Source organism: Haemaphysalis longicornis, unplaced genomic scaffold, assembly GCF_048455015.1.
Source record: "Haemaphysalis longicornis isolate Haplotype H1 unplaced genomic scaffold, Haemaphysalis longicornis Haplotype H1 scaffold_1, whole genome shotgun sequence".
NCBI lineage: Eukaryota > Metazoa > Arthropoda > Arachnida > Ixodida > Ixodidae > Haemaphysalis > Haemaphysalis longicornis.
The window spans coordinates 286,143,789-286,161,669 of NW_027526203.1; the positions used below are offsets into that span (position 1 = coordinate 286,143,789).

A 17,881-nucleotide genomic window follows, 5' to 3' on the forward strand; every position below is an offset into this window, starting at 1 on the left:
GGAGGTTCGAAACCCGCTCAGTGACCTTTTTTTTTTTTTTTTTTTTTTAACCGTGCCTTCATTAAAGTTTTTCTGCCTGAGGTTATATTTTGACATTGTTGTTGCTCTTGTTGCTCTCGTCTGGCTGTGTCCCTTTTTTTTCTGTCGCAATATATTTCTACCGCAAGCAAAAAACAGTACACCGCTCAGCATTTAGTTGCAAGGATAAGCCATTTTACAACGACCCTGAAGGACAGCACAGACTAGGACAATCGGAAGCCACTTTTTAGGTTGTTTTTGTTTTCATTGCTTCGTTTTCTATTCGGCTTTTTGTGTTCTTTTTACTTTTTCTGGTCTGTATATTCTTCTCCCTGCCACTTTTTTTTCGTAATGGGAGGGACGAGGCACTTCGAACAGCCTCGTTCAATATGTATCCTTCTTACGCCACTGTTTCATACAAACGTACCAGTTGGTAATATTAATTCTGCGAATTATCAGACCTCACTAGCACGAAATAACGTATACAGTGCTGCAGAATTTCCACAAACCATCGGCATTGTTTCTTACCATCTCTAGCCAAGCCAAAAAACTTAACCTTTCGAGTATAATTAAGGCTTACATGCTCGACTTTATGTTTACTAGAGGAAGCACAATCTTCAGAAAAAGAATGTAAGGCAACAAATAGTTATCCTTCCTCCCAGTGTCCTAGAGGCAACACAAAAGACATAAGTCAGTCTTTTGACTTCATTTTGCCTTCAGTACATACATAAGCAACAGCATTACGGCACACAGAAGAATTAAGACAGCAAATTCAAGTTCTATCTTACAGCCTTTGTCCTAGAGGCAACACAGGGGAAACAGGCCAAAGTCTTTTGACTTCATTTTGCCTTGAGTACACACATGGGCAATAGCATTGCGGAACTCAGAAAGAGAAGAAAGCAAGTCATTTTTAAAGTTTTATACCTCTCATCCGAAATAAAATCTTCGTATAGAAATTTAAACTTTGTCTTTACCATAGTACATATATAAAGGTAAAACATCATGGCTGTTTATCCGGCAGTCTATAAAAAGTACACAGCCTGTTTATGTCCGAGAGGTAACACAAAGGAAAAGCCAAAAGAAAGGCCACACAGTCAACATGCAGGAGACACAAAGTAAACAGAAAGGAAAAGTTCATTTTCATAAGGGTTCCCCAATACCCGCCGCGGTGGCTCAGTGGCTAAGGCGTTGCGCTGCTGAGCACGAGGTCGCGGGTTCGATTCCCGGCCGCGGGGGCCGCTTTTCTGATGGAGGCGAAAAGCAAAAACGCTCGTGTGTTCGAGATTTCGGCGCTCGTTAAAGATCCCCAGGTGGTCAAAATTAATCCGGAGCCCTCCACTACGGCGCGCCTCATCGCCTGCGCTGCGTCGGCGCGTTAAACCCTACAATCTATCACTTCACTTCCCCAAGCCATCCGCGTTCATAGATACAAAAAGGCCAGTTAAGAAGCTTCGACTTCAACAACCAACACCGACCGCAATTGGTACAAACTATCCGCAATTGGTACAACCCCACAATGACAACCAAATTCCCCTATCGCCACTTATTCACCCCGGTTGATCTCCAACAGCTCCATTCGTACTTCCCTAATTTCACGCGATATAGAAACTTTCAACCCCCCCCCCCTCCGATCCCCACACCCCAGTCGATCCATACTCTCTCGACAACTACACTACACTCATTATAGCTGAATTAACATTAAAAAGTGGACTCAAACGTTCAACATAGCTCGCTACGGCCTACAAAGCACTTCAAGCCATACACTGCCCCTGCGGATCGCCAAAGGTCTACAACGAACCCCTCTCGAGGCGGATAGCTACCCCCCCCCCCCCATCTCCCGTCTTCCCCACATCGCCCAGAGCTCCCCCATGTGAATAAACGTCTCGCGACAACAACAATTGTTGAGAAACTGAAATGACTCAGTGGACTAGTTGTATAGAGCGTTGCCCAATGCACAGCTGCGAGCAGCGGCGTTCTCAGGTTCATTCCGGGGAAATGGGCGGGGGGAATCCTCTCCCAGGAAGGAAGAGGGGAGAGTGAAAAAAAAAAAAGCAAGGTAAATAAACAAAATCCTAAGCAAGAAATCAATTCACAATTCAGAGCACAAAAAATACAGGATGTCATAAGGGCGAAGTATACATGGCCTTCCTATTGTTGCATTCATTTTTTTTTCTTGAGGGCTATTGAAAAATAGGTGATGGTCATGGTGAGAGCCAGGGGGGTAAAGCGAGCGCCGAAACCGTACGAATCGTGGGCGCTGACATGATACAATTCCCATGGTTGCCAGAGCAGTTGCATTCAACCCGCCGAGAAGTTGTTAAGTAATTACTTAACAAGAACAAAAAAACTGAAGCAAAAAAGTTGCAAACATTTGCCTCAGTAATGAATACTAGCTCTTTAAAAAGCTTTGAGAGTATAAAACTGTAATTAGAGAACAAACACCAAGTGTGTAGTTGAGTTTTGGTTTCGACTTCCAAGTGTGCTAGAAAGTGGCGAGGCCCTTGCGCCTGACTTGCGCAGAGCGCGCGTGCAGTCTCCAGTTCAGTTCAGATGTGCGTGCGTGCAAAACGTGTACAATTCGGATGGACGCTCTTAGCAACTGCCTCCCCGGGCGCTTTCGAGGCCGTCATTGGTTGCTGCACGTTGAGCGCCTTATCTATTGGCCCTGAACTCGCGCCAGAACAGCGATTCCGATCTGAACGTGACTACCTCAAGTTCACTACAGGCTACGGAGCGGCAGCCAGCGATCGTTCCCGTTGAAAAAGAAATAAAAGCAGCATTTGTCATCGTTCTGTTTAAGTGTATTTACTTATAGAACTTTCTACAGTTCTCCGTGCTTCCAACTTTCGCGCAAACGTCCGTGAAGGTACAAAATATGTAACAAATTGCGGTTTCTTTTTTAATCAGTGACAATAAGCGAATGTTCTCTCCTCGCGCGCTCTGTGCGGCATATTCCTGCCCTCATTCAGTCCCGCAAGATTTTCCTTAGAAGAGCATGCAGAAAATTTGGGTCTTCGTACGGGGGATCATCAGGGGACGAGTTGGGGGGCAGAGCACTGAGCAAAGAATCGCGAGAAGATGCGAAAGCTCTAGGTGTGTTTTCCATTGAGAGTGGCCTGGCAAGGGTAGTGTGAGATGGGGTCTACAATCCCCCTCCCAAAGAAATCACTGATCATCGATCTCCAACAAGTCATCTCTAACGATTGAGTGATCACCTCCCCCTCCTCCCTTCTTCCCCAACTACGGCCATGTGGCCTCCCCCATCTTAATAAATGTCATTCATTCATTCATTCCTTGGAAGTGGTGGAAAGCAAGCTAGAACTTGACTAATACAGACAGAAAAGAAAACGGAACACGCCGCTGAGTGGATTTCGCACACTGCCATTGGCACGCATACTGCCACTCCGTTGGCCTGCGATCGACCGCACTATTTCATTCCTGTACTTCAAAGGGACCGCGGCTCACCGGCAATATCAGCGTTGGCCCACGCGATAACGCGTTTTTTGGGGGTGGGGTGGTAATAAAGGTTTCAGCTTTAATTAAAAAGCGCTGTTTCTGTCGTGAACGCTCGCCAAAAACTGTGGAGCGCGTTAGGGAGCACATGAGGTTGTCGTCTGCTCGTGGCGGTTTCGGGGCGCTACATGGCTCCTTCGTGCGTAGTATGCAAAACGAAAGCTTCAAAGGAGTTGGACGTTTCACTTCACACGTGAGTATATGTTTGTTTCTTGGCACGCTCAGCATTATGAATTTTTTACTTCAGTTTTTCTCTGCAGCATAACTGCACGTTTTTGTTTTATCATATTCCACCGGCATAAATTTTTTGTGCTTTTATTCCAGTATTCAATGTAACATATCGCAGTTCCCTTGTTGCGGAATGTAACCCATAGCCGCATCGCTATAAGCAGCTAATGTATCTCAAATATTACGTTATAGGCAAAAAATTGCTACATGTGTACGCATTGAGTTAATATATGCTGGCAGCGAATATAGCCAGAATATTTTTCTCCAGTGAAGCAAATCAATTGGTTAATTCTGTCTCGCGGGTACCGATCGCGTGAAGGACGGAGCGAACTAATACTTGCGAGGAACAAATATTTAACTCTACAGAGAGAGCGCCCAGGAGTGAGCTCTACAATTAGAAACCGAACACAGCGTACGCAATCCGATCGACTGCGCATTACTGCCACTCAGAGGAGAAAAAAGAGGGACAGACTACAGACCAGGAACTTTATTGTAAAAAAAAGAGGTAATAAAAAAAGCGCTTGTCGGTGCATATTTTGCGAAATCTAGTACATCCGCGAGAACAAAAGAAAGCGAACAGTGAAGGTAAAGAATGCATGGCGATGACCTTATTGAAATTTAATTTTGGTGGTCAAAAGTGTGTATACATGGCCTACATTACGGGTTCAATTAATTTAAAGCACGTTTCTGTCTGCCGCTCGCTGTTGTCATGCTTTTAATATTATTTTATAACAATCCAAATACACACAAAAAATGTTTTCATTGTCTTCCTTGCTCTTCGCAAATGCGGGGTGTTTAAAAATGTGGTCAGTTAAAAACAATCATTGCAACCTATACTTTGTTGAACTGAGGTATATATATATTTTTTTACCAAGCATCCCACCTCCCTTAACGCCCAAAAATTTTAATAATAGTAATATTAAAAATAAATAACAGGTACAAAAGACAAATGACAAGAAAAACTGAATGCTACGCACTATATATTCCCCCCCAATTCTCCAATTGCTAGTTTCAGCCCAATTTGTTAACGACCTAGACGTACATATTGAAAATATTAGCTTACAACTTCAAATTGGGCACCTAGGTGCCAAATCAACGTAAAACGAGCGTCCTCCCATTGATAAGGTGTGCAGCCTCTACGTGTTGCTGGAAATAAAATCCGTCACCTCGTGCAATAAAATACCAAAAGACAGGTTGGATCATGTTTTGTAAAATAAAAGGAATCTATGCCAATGTATATTTCCACTGTTAGGTTTGGTACCATATATCAAATTACAGTTTCAAAAGAGGTAATGTACACTGTTGCATATCACGTTAAGCAAAAATAATGGAGAGGAAGAAACGGCTTTCTTTAATTACTTTATTAGGCGACTCACTTCATTCAACCATACCCTTTGCACACTTTGGCATAAAGATAATATGCGTATAGATATGCTTTTTTTTCAACTGAACGAGCTCCGCACCTCCTATTGTGAGCTGTTATTTGTTTGTCGCCGGGTTTTCCTTTGGTTTTTCTGAATTCCAGAAAACGGAGGAAAAGCAGTCAAGTGTAAAATAGACATCTTTAAACATCCAGGAAACACATAGCTGCTCTTTCTGTCCGTCCAAACAAAAAATGCAAATAACTTGGTCAGCCGCAATATGCAATATGCCCACATGCAATTTTGAAATGAATGCTCAATGGCAGGATGAAACATTACTCTTTCTGCTTGCAGTTTTCCTCGCTCCAACAAGTCATTGCTCCAGAGGTGGCTCACTGCCACTGGGATACCTCTGGCTCAACTGCACCCAAGGCACACCATTTGTTCCAAGCATTTCGCAGCATCATGCTTCTATAAAAGTCATAGCAGGCGAACTTTGAAAACAGATGCTGTGCCGTCGATCTTTGTAACTGGCCCATCCCAAACGGCAAGTACTGGAACTCTGTACTTATATGTATGCAAAACCTTCCTACAAGCTACGACAAGGTACCATCAATAATTCTGACGTTCCATGAAATATATACTTAGTCCGCTTTCTCACTGCTGATAGCAACTCAAATTGCTGAAAGTGTATTATTATAGTAACCTTTTTATGTAGAATTTCTAATCTTGGCTCCCTTTCTACGCTGATCCTTTGTGTAATATTTGTTGAACTTTTTTCCTAATTCCCTCCAGGGCCCTTAGGGTACTCAAGTAAAGTTTACCTGGCTGCAATGCAATGCAGGTGAATCAATAAATCTCGCACAGCTTGGTTACTGTATCATTCATTGCAGGAAGCACTTAGTACGCCCAAACATGCCGGGCGCACAGGAAGGCCGACTTCTCCTAGGACGCCAGGGAAGTGTCGACAAGTAAGACCTAGTCAGCGAAAGAGGGTATTGCTCCAAGTGACTGTCCCTGTCATTGCAGGGGTCACCCAGTACACCTCGCTCTGCAAAGCGTACAACGTCAACATCCCCCAGGACGCCACGGCCACGCAAATGCACACACGTGAGACTCGGTCAGAATGAAAATGTAGTGCTCTATGTGACACAATCTTTTTCATTACAGAAGGCATCCACTACGTCTGGGATGGCAGGGCAGCATACATCCCCCCGGATGCCACACGCACAGGTAAGGCTCGGTCAATAATAGATAGTAGGGCTCCAAGTGACCATCCACGTCGCTGCAGGAGACACCTACTACGCCTCCATCTGCCAGGCGCACCGGGAGGTCAACAACCCCTAGGACATCACACAGGCAATTAAAGGTGTGATGCAGTCAGAATGATAATTGGGAGCTCTAGGTGAAAATATTTTTCATTGCAGGAGACACCTACTATGACTGGGCGTGCAAGGCATGCAGGACAGTCGAGATCACCCAGGCCGTCACGCAAATGCGCACAGGTTAGACTCAGTAACCATCAGAATGTGGAGCACAAGATGACCTTCACTATCATTGCAGGAAACACCCACTACGCCTGGGGCTGTCAGGCGTGCAGGACGGCAGACATCCCCCCGGACGCCACACGCTCAGGTCAGGCTTGGTCAATGTTGGATAGTAGAGCTCTAAGTGACCATCTCCGTCACTGCAGGAGACACCTACTATGCCTCCATCTGCCAGGCGCACTGCGCGGTCAACAACCCCCAGGACGGCACGTGATTCCGTAATGATACAACGCAATCAGTGTTGAAAATGCAGTGATGCAACTGACGGTATTTTTCATTGCAGGATACACCTATTACGACTCAGCCTGCCAGGCGCACTAGACGGTCATCGTCTCCCAGGACGGCACTCAAGCGTGTGCAGGTGAGACTGAGTCAGCACGAGAATACAGCACATTATGTAACAACCTCATTTCAGATGTCTCCTACACCTGAAGTTGCTGCAGGGACCACAAGGTCAACTTCTTCAAGAACACCCCGTAAACGCAGAAAGGTGATAGTTATTCAGTATAAGAATGTAGTGCATCAAGTGATAATGTCGTTCATGCTAGGAAACACCTGCTGCTGCTTCGGGACCCACACCTCCGGCAGTGCCAAGACAGCTAAAATACCCCGTGACTGCCTCAAGTACACGCAAGGTGCATCTAAAAGCATGTGATTTTGGGCTGCATGCAGCACTGTTGAAATACTAACAAATATTCTTGCTTATTACAGCAAGTGCGTACTCCACGGCATTCAGGCACCAGCACATGTGATCACAAGTACTCTGCACCTTTCACACCCAAGACAGCTCTCCAGCAAACAAGAAAGAAGTACAGTACTCTAAGAAGGAAGCTATACTCCACCACACAACAGCTTACAAGGAAAAAACGGAGACTTCTGAACCTCACAGCACTGATCACGGAGATGAAGAAGAAACAATTGCTATCTTCGGATGGACAGCAGGCGATGGAAGCATTTGGACGGCTGCCAAAAGAGCTCATGAGGAGCTGGAACAAGAACACTTCGAAAGCACCAGCACAAAGGCGTTACAGTCAAGAGCTGCGGAAATTTGCAACAACCCTCTACTACTACTCGCCAAGAGCCTACAGCTACGTTGCAAGCATTTTTCCTATGCCCAGCAGGCAGACTATTCGCACTTGGCTGAAAGTTGTTGACGCATGGCCAGGGTTTACTAAAGAAGCCCTTGATCACATCAGAGTGTCCCTGGAAGGAAAAAGTGAAAGAGAGAGACTGTGCTGCCTAATGCTTGATGGAATGAGCATCAGAAAGAAGTGTGACTTTGACACAAAAACTGGGAAACTCATCGGCTATGTAGATCTGGGTAACGGCCAGAGTCCATCTGACACAGATGAAACATGCCTGGCAGGCGACTCACTGGTGTTGATGGCAGTAGGAGTAGCTGCACCGTGGAAAATACCATTTGGGTATTTCCTTAACAACGGACTCAGTGGAGAGGCACTGAAAAACATTGTGTGTGAGGCTATCGCGCAATTAACAGAATGTTCTGCAAATGTTGTGGCGGTGGTGTGCGACGGCCTAGCTGCAAATGTTGCAATGGGCAAGCTACTTGGCTGCCGTATTCATGAGAGCACCAGTGAAGCATTTGTAACTTCATTTGTCCACCCTGAGAAGCCATCGCAAAAAATATCACTTATCTTCGATGCTGCCCACGGCCTGAAGCTTCTCCGCAACCTCTTTGGAGATAAAAGGTTCCTACAGAGTAACTTTTACGGAGTAAGTAAACTGATCGACTGCTAGTTGCTAAGCAGTGTCTTAATAAACTTCTTCTTTTACAGGCAATCAAGTGGGCTTTTATAGAGAAGTTGCAAGACCTTCAGGAAGCGGAAGGGCTACGAGCTGCAAATAAATTGAGAAGAGGCCATATAGAGTACTATCGGCAAATTATGAAAGTTCGACTTGCTGCGCAAACGTTAAGCTCCTCCGTCAGCAAAAGTTTGGAGCTAGCCCTGAAACTCAAACTGAAGCAATTTGAAGGCTGTGCTGGGACAGCCAAGTTCATTGCTGACGTTGACTGGTACGTCGTTGTGTCAGTGCACTTTGCATTCAAGTAAAAATGACTTTTTATTTTTCAGCTCATTTGATCTACTGAACTCGCAGAACCCTAGAGGTATGGACATGAAGGCCCCTCTTCGACCAACCTCGTTTCCACAACAGAAAAAAAGAATGCTTGAGCTGTCCAAAAAGTTGATGTCCCTGCGGCTTCCATCTGGAGACTTGGTGTGCACATCAGGGCGAAGAATGTCGGTCATCAGCCTGGCCTTCTCCTTGAAAAGTGTTGCAGAGCTGGCAGAAAGACTTTTTGAGTCCTCTCTGTGCAGGTATGGACACGAATTCTCTATCACCACTCTGAAGCATTTTTCTCAGCGAGTTTGCATATAATGTGCAAAACATTTACCAGGTGCTTGGGCGCAATACCACTGGTGTTCAAATTTCACCTGCACTGTTGCCTGCTAGGCAGTTTTGAGGCTCAAAGTAAGAAAAAATGGCAGTGTACCCTTGCCTGAGAAAGACGTCAAGTGCGTGAAATGGAAAAATGAGCCTCGTGTAAACAACGGCTTTGCTGCTTTTGGTATCAAAATGAAACAAGCTTTGCGATTTACATTACATGTCCGAAAGCAATAATTGTGGGTTCAGGTATTTTAAAATGTATTACATCAGCCATTGTTGCTCAAATGAATGTTGTTACATATACAATACAAAAACGGTGAAACAAAACTATAACAATGTGTTAACGCTTGTTTCAGCTACATTTGCACCTATCGACTGAGCCAGGACCACCTGGAAATGTTTTTCAGTTGTGTACGACAAAGAGGTGGTTGGAATAACAACCCGTCCGCTCTGCAATTCAGGTACGCGTACCGCAGCCTACTCATTCACGCAGACGTGCAGCCAACAGCAACAGCAAATGTCGCCCCTGACCTCATTGGCATTATGACCCTGCCCAACCAACGAATGCAAAGAAACAAAGACGAAGAGAGTGATGACGGAGAAGAGATGGCCTTAGTTGCTAGCACCGTCGATCACGACTATGGAAACCTTTGCTACGGACTGACAAACTTCAGCAGCGAAGTTCTTCAGTATATAGGAGGGTTTGTAGTCAAAGCTGTGGCCAAAAGTGTATCTTGCACAACATGTATGAGCATGCTTATTCAGGAAAATGTGATAAGCATTCTCATTTTCATCCACAACAATGGGGGCCTCATAATGCCTTCCCCACTGGTGAGGCACGTCCTGTACACTGCAGAGCATGTTCTCCGTGCGGTCCTCAGTCAAGGAGAAAAGAGACCAGTTGACAATTTGACACTTGTGTCTTTTCAACAGTTCTGTGAAAGGCACGAAAAAGTTTTGAGAGAACTCGAGCACTACGCAGAAAATCCCTCACATGTGATTACACTGATCAAATTTATGCTTAAGAAGTACTTGACACTTAGGCTCAGGGAGCATGCAAGGAGAGTGACAGAGAAAGCAAGAGGGGCTTATGTACGAGCAATGCTCACAAAGCAAATTTTGTTTCAGCACCAGTAATTCATTTTTGTTGCTCTGAATAAATTTATCAGGTTGGTAAAAGTACTCCAGGTGAAATTTCACCCGTTTAAAAAGTAGACTTCACGTTCAGCTAACTCATAGTACTGACATATATTTGTGAAAACTGTAAATGCATCAATAGAGACTTCTTAGGTACGCAAGATGTACAAATTTTTCTTACACAACAATGTTTATGTAAATTACATGTTGGATTACAGTGTTGCTTAGAGTGCATTTTTGTGTTATGTAAGATATGTTGCATAATTAGTGTTTTTTGTGATACGCCAGAAAATGCACGTTGATGTCCTCAGGGCTGGCAAAATCTTGCGTAATTGCATAGCTATAAAAATTTTTCTTGGTAGCCAATTGTTTACGAAGTTGTTTGTCACTATGTTACGTCTGAATAAAGAGCTACATAATTCCACCCAGTGCTGGTTACCCATTTTCTTAAGCTATCAGTTATTGGCATGCTTTATACCTTTGCACCTCTTACAGAACATGTATTAATTGTGGATAGATACTGTATAATTCATGCAGTTGATGCATATTGAAAAAAACTACCCTATAGCTAAAATGGTTCTATTATGAGCGGTAAACAGTCATGTTGAACCGCTCGCACAAATATGCAGCAATGTTTAAATTAAATGCATGGGAAAGCAAGCAAAAACACTGGCTGTGCATTCCTTTGGGCAATAGGGCTACACAGTTCCAGTAGTGTTCGATAGTGCTTCAGTAGAGTAGAAATGATACCCTTGGTGTGAGGGACGGTGGGTTTCGTTCCGCTCCTCACTAACGGAGACAGTGATATTTAGGAACAACATGACCCCCCTCCTTACAGTTAAAAAAGAAAAAGGTTCATGAAATACAGTGGCATTTTGGCCTGTTTTTTGCCGACGGAACGAGTGAAGTGGAGACAGGATTCACATGATCCTATTTTTTGTACACACTAAACGCAGACTCTGAATTTAATTGTTGACAAGTAGCCAAGTAATACTTCTTCCATTTAACGTTTTCATTCAGTGGCACTGACTTATAACTAAATCGCGAAACAGGCCAGTTTCCGAAACACGTTGATAATATTTTGTTATTAAAATTACCGCACTTCGAAAATTTAAGCCGAAAACTAAGTTGTCCTTACCTACACGCAAAATAATTGAATGTCTGCTGCTAGGTTCTGCGGACAGTGATTGACATCAAAACAGCTTTCCTTCTTTTCCGTGTTATCATTTACCTTACAATGAGTGCACGCAAAACCATACAGAACTGAACACTTCGTTATTACAGATATAGTTAATCGAACACACATCAAACTAAAAAAATCATTGTGCTCTTAACATTTGTGCTGCTCAAAATTTCAAACAAATTGTCAGGCTTGGCCTTCCGGTTCCGACGTGGGAGCGGCCCGCTTAGCGGTTAATTTTTACTTACAGGACCAAACAAAGTTTTCCATCCATCCCATTTGGCTGCTACCGACGTAGCCAAGTTCGCAATAGTTCTTGCCTTGCCCGTTAAATTAATATATAAACAAACATCAGCCTTTACAGGGCCCCCACCGGGAGATCTCGCGAGGAGCACGGGCTTTTTTTTTTACGAGAACGACGAATACAAACCAGGCTAAATATAGAAGTGAAAACACCTTGTACCTGAGCGCTGTTGCGTTGATTACACGACTGCACACATTTCTAGTGAACAGATTCAGCTAAAGCCCCAGTAGTTCGCTTCACTCCGTTTTAAAAAGCGTTGAGTGCCCCGTAAAATGTCACAGAATGCAAATTAAGCGGCACGGAGCAAAAATGCACGGAGATTATGGCGGCGATTTATTTTCTACGTGCCTCAATATGGATCAGCTGATTCCTTGCGACCTTGCGCATCCGATCAGTCGCATTCGGGCTGGCGCGCAAGCGTTGTCAGCGTTGCCACGTCTTGCTCAAATGCTCTCACTACGTATCAGTCACACGCTTAACCGAAAACACGTTGGTTACCTACCCACAGGAGATAAACTACGCAATGCTGTTCGACGCCGCCAACACGAACTCCGCCTGGCCAGCGGTCCGCCATGTTACAATTAATCCCGGCATGCTTCGCTAGTCGGACGCGGAAACGCCACGGTAGCACGTTGCCAGATTACAACCCATCGCTTTCGCCGTTTTTAGTAAGCAAAAGCTCAGCTGGCAACCTTCAAATCGTTGTATCATGTCTGCCACCGTGTGTCGTACGGTTCCAATGCATTGGCTCAGCGGCGCGCTTTCCCTCTAGAGTATATTATCTCTATGGTGAGAGCAGACATCGAAGCCGCGTTACGTTGGGGCGTAGTTTGCGACGGCAACAATTTGCGGTATAATCGTTACTCTTAGTTCACCCCTCCCTCGCAGTCTTCAGGATACCTGCACAGAATTCTCGTGGTTGGCTTTTCTAGCGTTTTTTCACAAAGAAAAGAAAATGAATAGATGTATACTACTCACTGCGGTGTCTCAGTGGCAGAGATGTTGCGCTACAGAGCACGGGACTCGGACTAGATTCCCAGCAGTGGCGGCTGTTTTTCTCATCAAGGTTAAAAGCAAAAACTCCCGTGTCTCGAAATTTCGGTCATCAGGCAGGGTCCCTGCACGTATAAGTTCATTCGTTCCGTTGCCCTCCCCTCCAACGCACCTCATTACCCAAATGTAGGAGGGTTATAAAAAAAAAAGGAAATTAAAACATCACAGGCCCCTTGCTCAGAAGGCGTATTTTGGTTTTGGGAACGTTGGTTTTGGGTGATATAGTAAAAAGAGAAAGAAAAGGTCTTTGCTGCTTCCTCTAAATATTTTTCTAGCTTTTTCCGCGACGGTTTGCTTAAAAACACCAATTAAAAGCTCCCCTAAATTCACGTTTTTCAAACTTCCCACCACCAATGTGAGCAACACAAGCCAGTGACCTCACATAGTGACCTAGGCTAAACCAACGTTTATAGATACTTTTTCAGTTCCGTATCTCCTCGCCCCGGCCATGGAGAGAAGGCGGCCTGCCGCAACTCTCGCCACCGCGGCGCTGCGGTTGCGAGTTGCGCTAGGGGAGCGAGCGTCGTCTGCTAGCGGGGAGCGTTCCTCACGGCATCTCCGGTTCTCACCGCTCCTTGCTGCGTACTGCAGAAGAAATAACTGTTCTCGGAAGTTGCTCATCAGTTTGTTGCGCCCATTGCAGTTCGCGATTTATTTGAAACGGACGGTATTATGCAAGGACTACCGTAGGTATGCACACGGATTTGAAGCGGTGGCTAAAATATCAAGAACGACAGCGTTTTAAATTAACGTTCGCGTAGCAGTGGCTGTCGATCGTGCACAAAAATTCACTTGTCATGCGAATTGCGCGAATTCATTGCATTACGAATAATATTTCCTCACACGACTGTTGGAGCAGCTTCCCGTTTCGGTGGACAAAACATAGGTGATACCGTCCCACACAGCAACGCTCTTCAGGATTGTGTAGGCCCCCGCTTTCATTCCGGCCACGTAAAAAACAATTTGCCGACGCTGCCCCGGTTCTTTTTCTAGTGCTGACGTTCTCCAGTTGTCTGGGAGTCGTATGGCCGCACTGTTCTCGACTATCTGAGCAAAATCGGTGCACTTCAGGGGAACAGGCGTCTCATGGTTGGACAGCTCCTCTTGTAGCTCGGTGAGCAAGTGCTCTCCTTTTGTAATCCGCTAGCTCGTGCCTAGACGTTGCCTTTCTCTTTTCCGGAGATCGCCGCCGAGTCTGCTTCCTCAACAAGGTGCTGGGAAGGTTGGCAAAGTAAACGGGAACGGCGGCTTCCTTCAGCGCCCAGTAAGCCCGGTCGGACGAAAGGAAGAAACTTGTACAGACACGCAGCTACTTCGCAACTTTGAGCTCAACCGACTGGAGCACGCGTATATGCTCTTCTGGAGGAGTGGACTCGGAAGCACCACACAAGGGGCAAACAAATTTCGTTACCTTCTGTAGCTGTTTACTTCCAAGAATGTACACAATTACCAGATGAGCGCGCCCTCCCATACACGCACAGCAACCATGCGGAGCGCTTAAAAGTGTTTTGCCATACTGCTGCGCTCGGAAGGAAAGCATAACCGAAACCGCATGTGAGCGCCGGGATGACATCGCGCAAGAAAAGCTCGGTGCGCTTGCACCTAGACAAGGCAGGAAGAATAATAATCGGCACCTCATGAAAACGTCGATTTGCCGGAGCGCACGTGCAACGCCGTGCAAACGCAGCGCGCGCGCCCGAGAAAAAAAAAAAAAAAAAGCGGCAGAATATAACACAGCCCCCTGTAAAAAAAAAAAAGAAAAAAAAAACTACGTGATGTAATACGTTACGTAGGGTTAGTGGTCCAAGTGACATTTTTCGCTCTTGGACCCCTTCACCATCGTGCAAATACGCGACCTCTCGTAGCGTTCCGCCCCGCCATCTCGGGCTGTGACCAGCTCTGCCTGCGTACTCCAAAAGAAATAACTATTCTAGGAATTAGTTGCTCAACATATTGTTGCCGCGCTATTCCAGTTCGCAATTTATTTCAAACGGGCTGTATTATGCAAGGAGTAATGTAAGTACGCCCAGTTATTTTTAACGGGGGCTAAAATATCAAGAACGACAGCGTTTTAAATGAATTTTCGCGTAGCATGCAGTGACTATCAAGTGGGCACGCGAATTCGCTTGTCATTGGCCAGGCGCGCAAAATAATTGCAACACGAATGATATTTCCTCAGAGCCATAAGCAGCAACTGCATACTTTCTTTATGATAGACATCCGCGTATCCTTTATATTCAAAGAAATCAAAGCTAACCCAAAATCCCGGATAAATTACGAAGTTTTGTATTGAGATTTGAATTGTAGGTTTTCTGGTTATATTATGTTAGCATTGAGAATTTTGGTGTTTTTGTTCATTAGTATGTTTTGTTTTAATAATAGTTTTTCCAGCATGAGGAGCTAGATTCCCTTCACCTCCATACTTACTTAAGTACAACTGTATACAGTTGTACATTTTGTAAAGGGCATAAGCATGTGCCCCATGCAGGATGCATGTGCCCAGCCATCACAAAGCATCACTGCTTAAGTGGGCTAAAAAATCTCGTACAGCCGGCTGCGAATTAAGCAGGTCGGCATTGCGCCAAGCCCAGCACATGAAAGAAAGCACAGCGCGCTGACGCAGTCACGAAATGCTTTCGCCCGTAGCCGCACTGTTCAATAGCACTCCAAACCCAATGCATTCAAAAGACAAGGTTCTCGCGCAAGCGTGAATACAAACACAAGCGAAAAGAAGAAACTTGTACAGCAGACACGCAACTACACTGCGACCGCCACTTTGAGCCCAGAGGACCGGCCGCGCACGCCTTCAACGCTGCCGCCGGAGCCGCCGCCGCCAGCCGCCGCAGCCACCGACACAGCGCAACTCGCGACCGGGGCGCCCTCTCAGCGCCTAGGGTAAACTCGCGCCCGCTTTGGAAGGCGAAGTTCCGAAACTGAAAAAGTATCTATAAACGTTGGGCTAAACTACAGCCACTGATACGCTAAATGAACAAACACTAAACTCAATAAGCTTTAGCTAAAAAAAAACATTAGAACGCTTTAGAATAAATTAATTTTAGGAGGAAACTTCTAGTTAAAAAATAAAACAAATTGTTAGGCAACCAAAAAATGTAGGTGGCGCTAGCTACCAACTATCGCAAATAAAAAAAGCATGCAACAACAGCAAGAGCCTGACAAACCGGGCACTGCCGGGCAACGCAGGTGAAAGCGGGAACGTTTCGCGCCAAAATCGTGTGACCCTTCAAAGCGGCGTGCTAAACATTCTCCCTTTTCTGTGATCGTGTGCTAGTGCAGCCTAGTTGAGGCCCGCGGTTGTTGAATTATTTAGGAACACCATTCGTGCTAGGGCCTGCAAGCTCGCAGGAGCTGTTTTTAGCCATGTGGATCAACGTACGGACGATGGACGGCAAGAAGTCGGCGCGCATAGATGGGCTCTCGAAGATCACGAAAGTTGAAGCGCTGCGGCTACTAGTTCGCGATCAGTTTGATGTTGAGACGGCGTTGCAAAGGTTGTTCTATCGGGGCAAGCAGGTAGGTCGACGCTGCAGTCCGTCACTGTGATTGTACCGCTTTTATGCCCGGTTTGGTGACCTTTGACATTGCGCGGTGGTGGCAGGGCTTCTTTTTTGCATGAGCACGCAGGGGAAATAGTCTGCTGAGCAGCTGTTTGCGTTGTAGTTTAATTCTGAATACAGTCTATATGGCGCTTTGAAACCGGGCCACCGTCTTTTTTCACTGGCTGACGCGTTCCTCGGTTTTTATGACGGACACACGCCTGCCGGCGTACCCCTTTTTTAACGCTGGCGCAGGGGGATTGGGTCGTGGAAACGAAAGCAAAGGCAATGAGCTTCTCTTAGGAGGAATGGGCTGTAGACAATGCTGCAAAGTCCGTTTGCCCGCTCTCGACACCCTCGCGGGCTTGACACCTGCCTTGATGCATTGCTACCAAGTTAACAAGTTGTTTGTTTGGGTTGGTTCTTTCCGCGTGTAACCCACGGATCTCGATGCCCCAAGGCACCGAAAATATCCGAAGCAGACGAACAGAATCAATAAATAATAAAACTAACGAAACGATCGCAAAACGAATTCTTCGATTTCTGACAGCATCGCCTGGAAACACCTAGTTGTCAGCGAAATCGGAATGGGTGGGGGTGGGGGGCGCAGAGGCCGTACTACGGAGCCACAAACCAAAAGAGTTGTGGCACCGCATTAAAGTGATGTACCAGTACTAGAAAACTTGGGTAATTAACACAGAAAAAGGAAAAGCAATGTGGGAGGGTTCACGTTTTCATTTGTATGTTTTGTGTTTGGCCTCTTGTTTCTTTGTCTTTCTGTCTCTTCTAAAGAAAAAGAGGTCACAGTATCCTGATTTTTAATTGCCAGCTCATTGGCCAATCCCGGCGGGGGTGTTTCCACTCTGCGGCAAACCTACTAGGGGGATCTTTCGCCACAACAAGGGCAACATGTCATGCTGGCAAACCACGTGAGTGTGAAAAGCTAGGGGAAGTGAAAATTGAAAAGAGCCCCTTTAAACAGGTCAACTCCGCCCCTCTGATGTGTGTTGTACGTTTATGGTAATGAAAATAGCAAGCAATAAATGTTTTTTAACCTTCCATTTCTGTTTCTGGAAGTACTCGCTTGTGTGAATGCGTCCATATTCACTGCAGATAGATAAGCTGTAACAAGCTCCAAACATTCTGTAGTACTCTTTTTTTTTTTTTGCCGGAGTGTTGCTGCTTCTGCCAATTTATTTTGCTCCTTATGACCTGTGCATTCTCTCGTTTCAGCTGGAAGACGGCTACACATTGTTCGATTATGATGTTGGGCTGAATGACACCATCCAACTATTAGCCAGGGCTGCTATTTCAGAGCCACCTGAACCGGGGCCCAAAAAATCATCTAACTCTGTTGAAGAGCACACATCAACGGTGAGTCAGTTTCAAATAAATGCCTCGTCTTTTTCAATCAGGCGTGCTCAGCCTTTTCAGAAGGTTTCATTTAGAAGATGGCCTGGCAGCACTGTCCCGGCGCGCTGGCATAGTGGCTCAGGCATTCAGCTTCAAGGCACATAGTTGAATATTCGATTCCTTCCTGTGGTGGCTAATCTGCCATCAGTAACAAAAAAACGAAA

At 45.5% G+C, this 17,881-nt stretch overlaps 1 protein-coding gene and 3 long non-coding RNA genes across 5 annotated transcripts in view; all 4 read left to right on the forward strand.

Annotated features, from left to right (window-relative positions):
* Nucleotides 1–6,146: 6,146 nt before the first annotated feature.
* Nucleotides 6,147–6,961, forward strand: LOC144147222 (uncharacterized). Its single transcript, XR_013317866.1, has 6 exons — nt 6,147–6,230; nt 6,291–6,353; nt 6,412–6,489; nt 6,548–6,625; nt 6,684–6,755; nt 6,814–6,961. It is a non-coding gene; the product is annotated as an uncharacterized LOC144147222 (long non-coding RNA).
* Nucleotides 6,962–6,991: 30 nt separating this feature from the next.
* LOC144147228 (uncharacterized) lies at nt 6,992–7,670 on the forward strand. Its single transcript, XR_013317869.1, has 4 exons — nt 6,992–7,028; nt 7,083–7,157; nt 7,216–7,302; nt 7,379–7,670. It is a non-coding gene; the product is annotated as an uncharacterized LOC144147228 (long non-coding RNA).
* Nucleotides 7,671–8,261: 591 nt separating this feature from the next.
* LOC144147214 (uncharacterized) lies at nt 8,262–11,033 on the forward strand. The gene is made up of 4 exons (XR_013317864.1): nt 8,262–8,401; nt 8,464–8,702; nt 8,761–9,006; nt 9,433–11,033. It is a non-coding gene; the product is annotated as an uncharacterized LOC144147214 (long non-coding RNA).
* A 4,868-nt stretch (nt 11,034–15,901) lies between these two features.
* The window catches only part of LOC144147234 (E3 ubiquitin-protein ligase UHRF1-like), a 72,531-nt gene continuing 70,551 nt past the window's right edge, over nt 15,902–17,881 (forward strand). Inside the window, exons 1-2 of one of the 2 annotated variants that reach the window (XM_077679317.1) lie at nt 15,902–16,281; nt 17,538–17,678. In XM_077679317.1, coding sequence (XP_077535443.1) covers nt 16,129–16,281; nt 17,538–17,678 — 294 coding nt within the window. In that variant the 5' untranslated portion in view covers nt 15,902–16,128. Of the gene's footprint in view, nt 16,282–17,117; nt 17,234–17,537; nt 17,679–17,881 lie in introns of those variants that run through there. The other variant, XM_077679325.1, reaches the window with a different exon arrangement.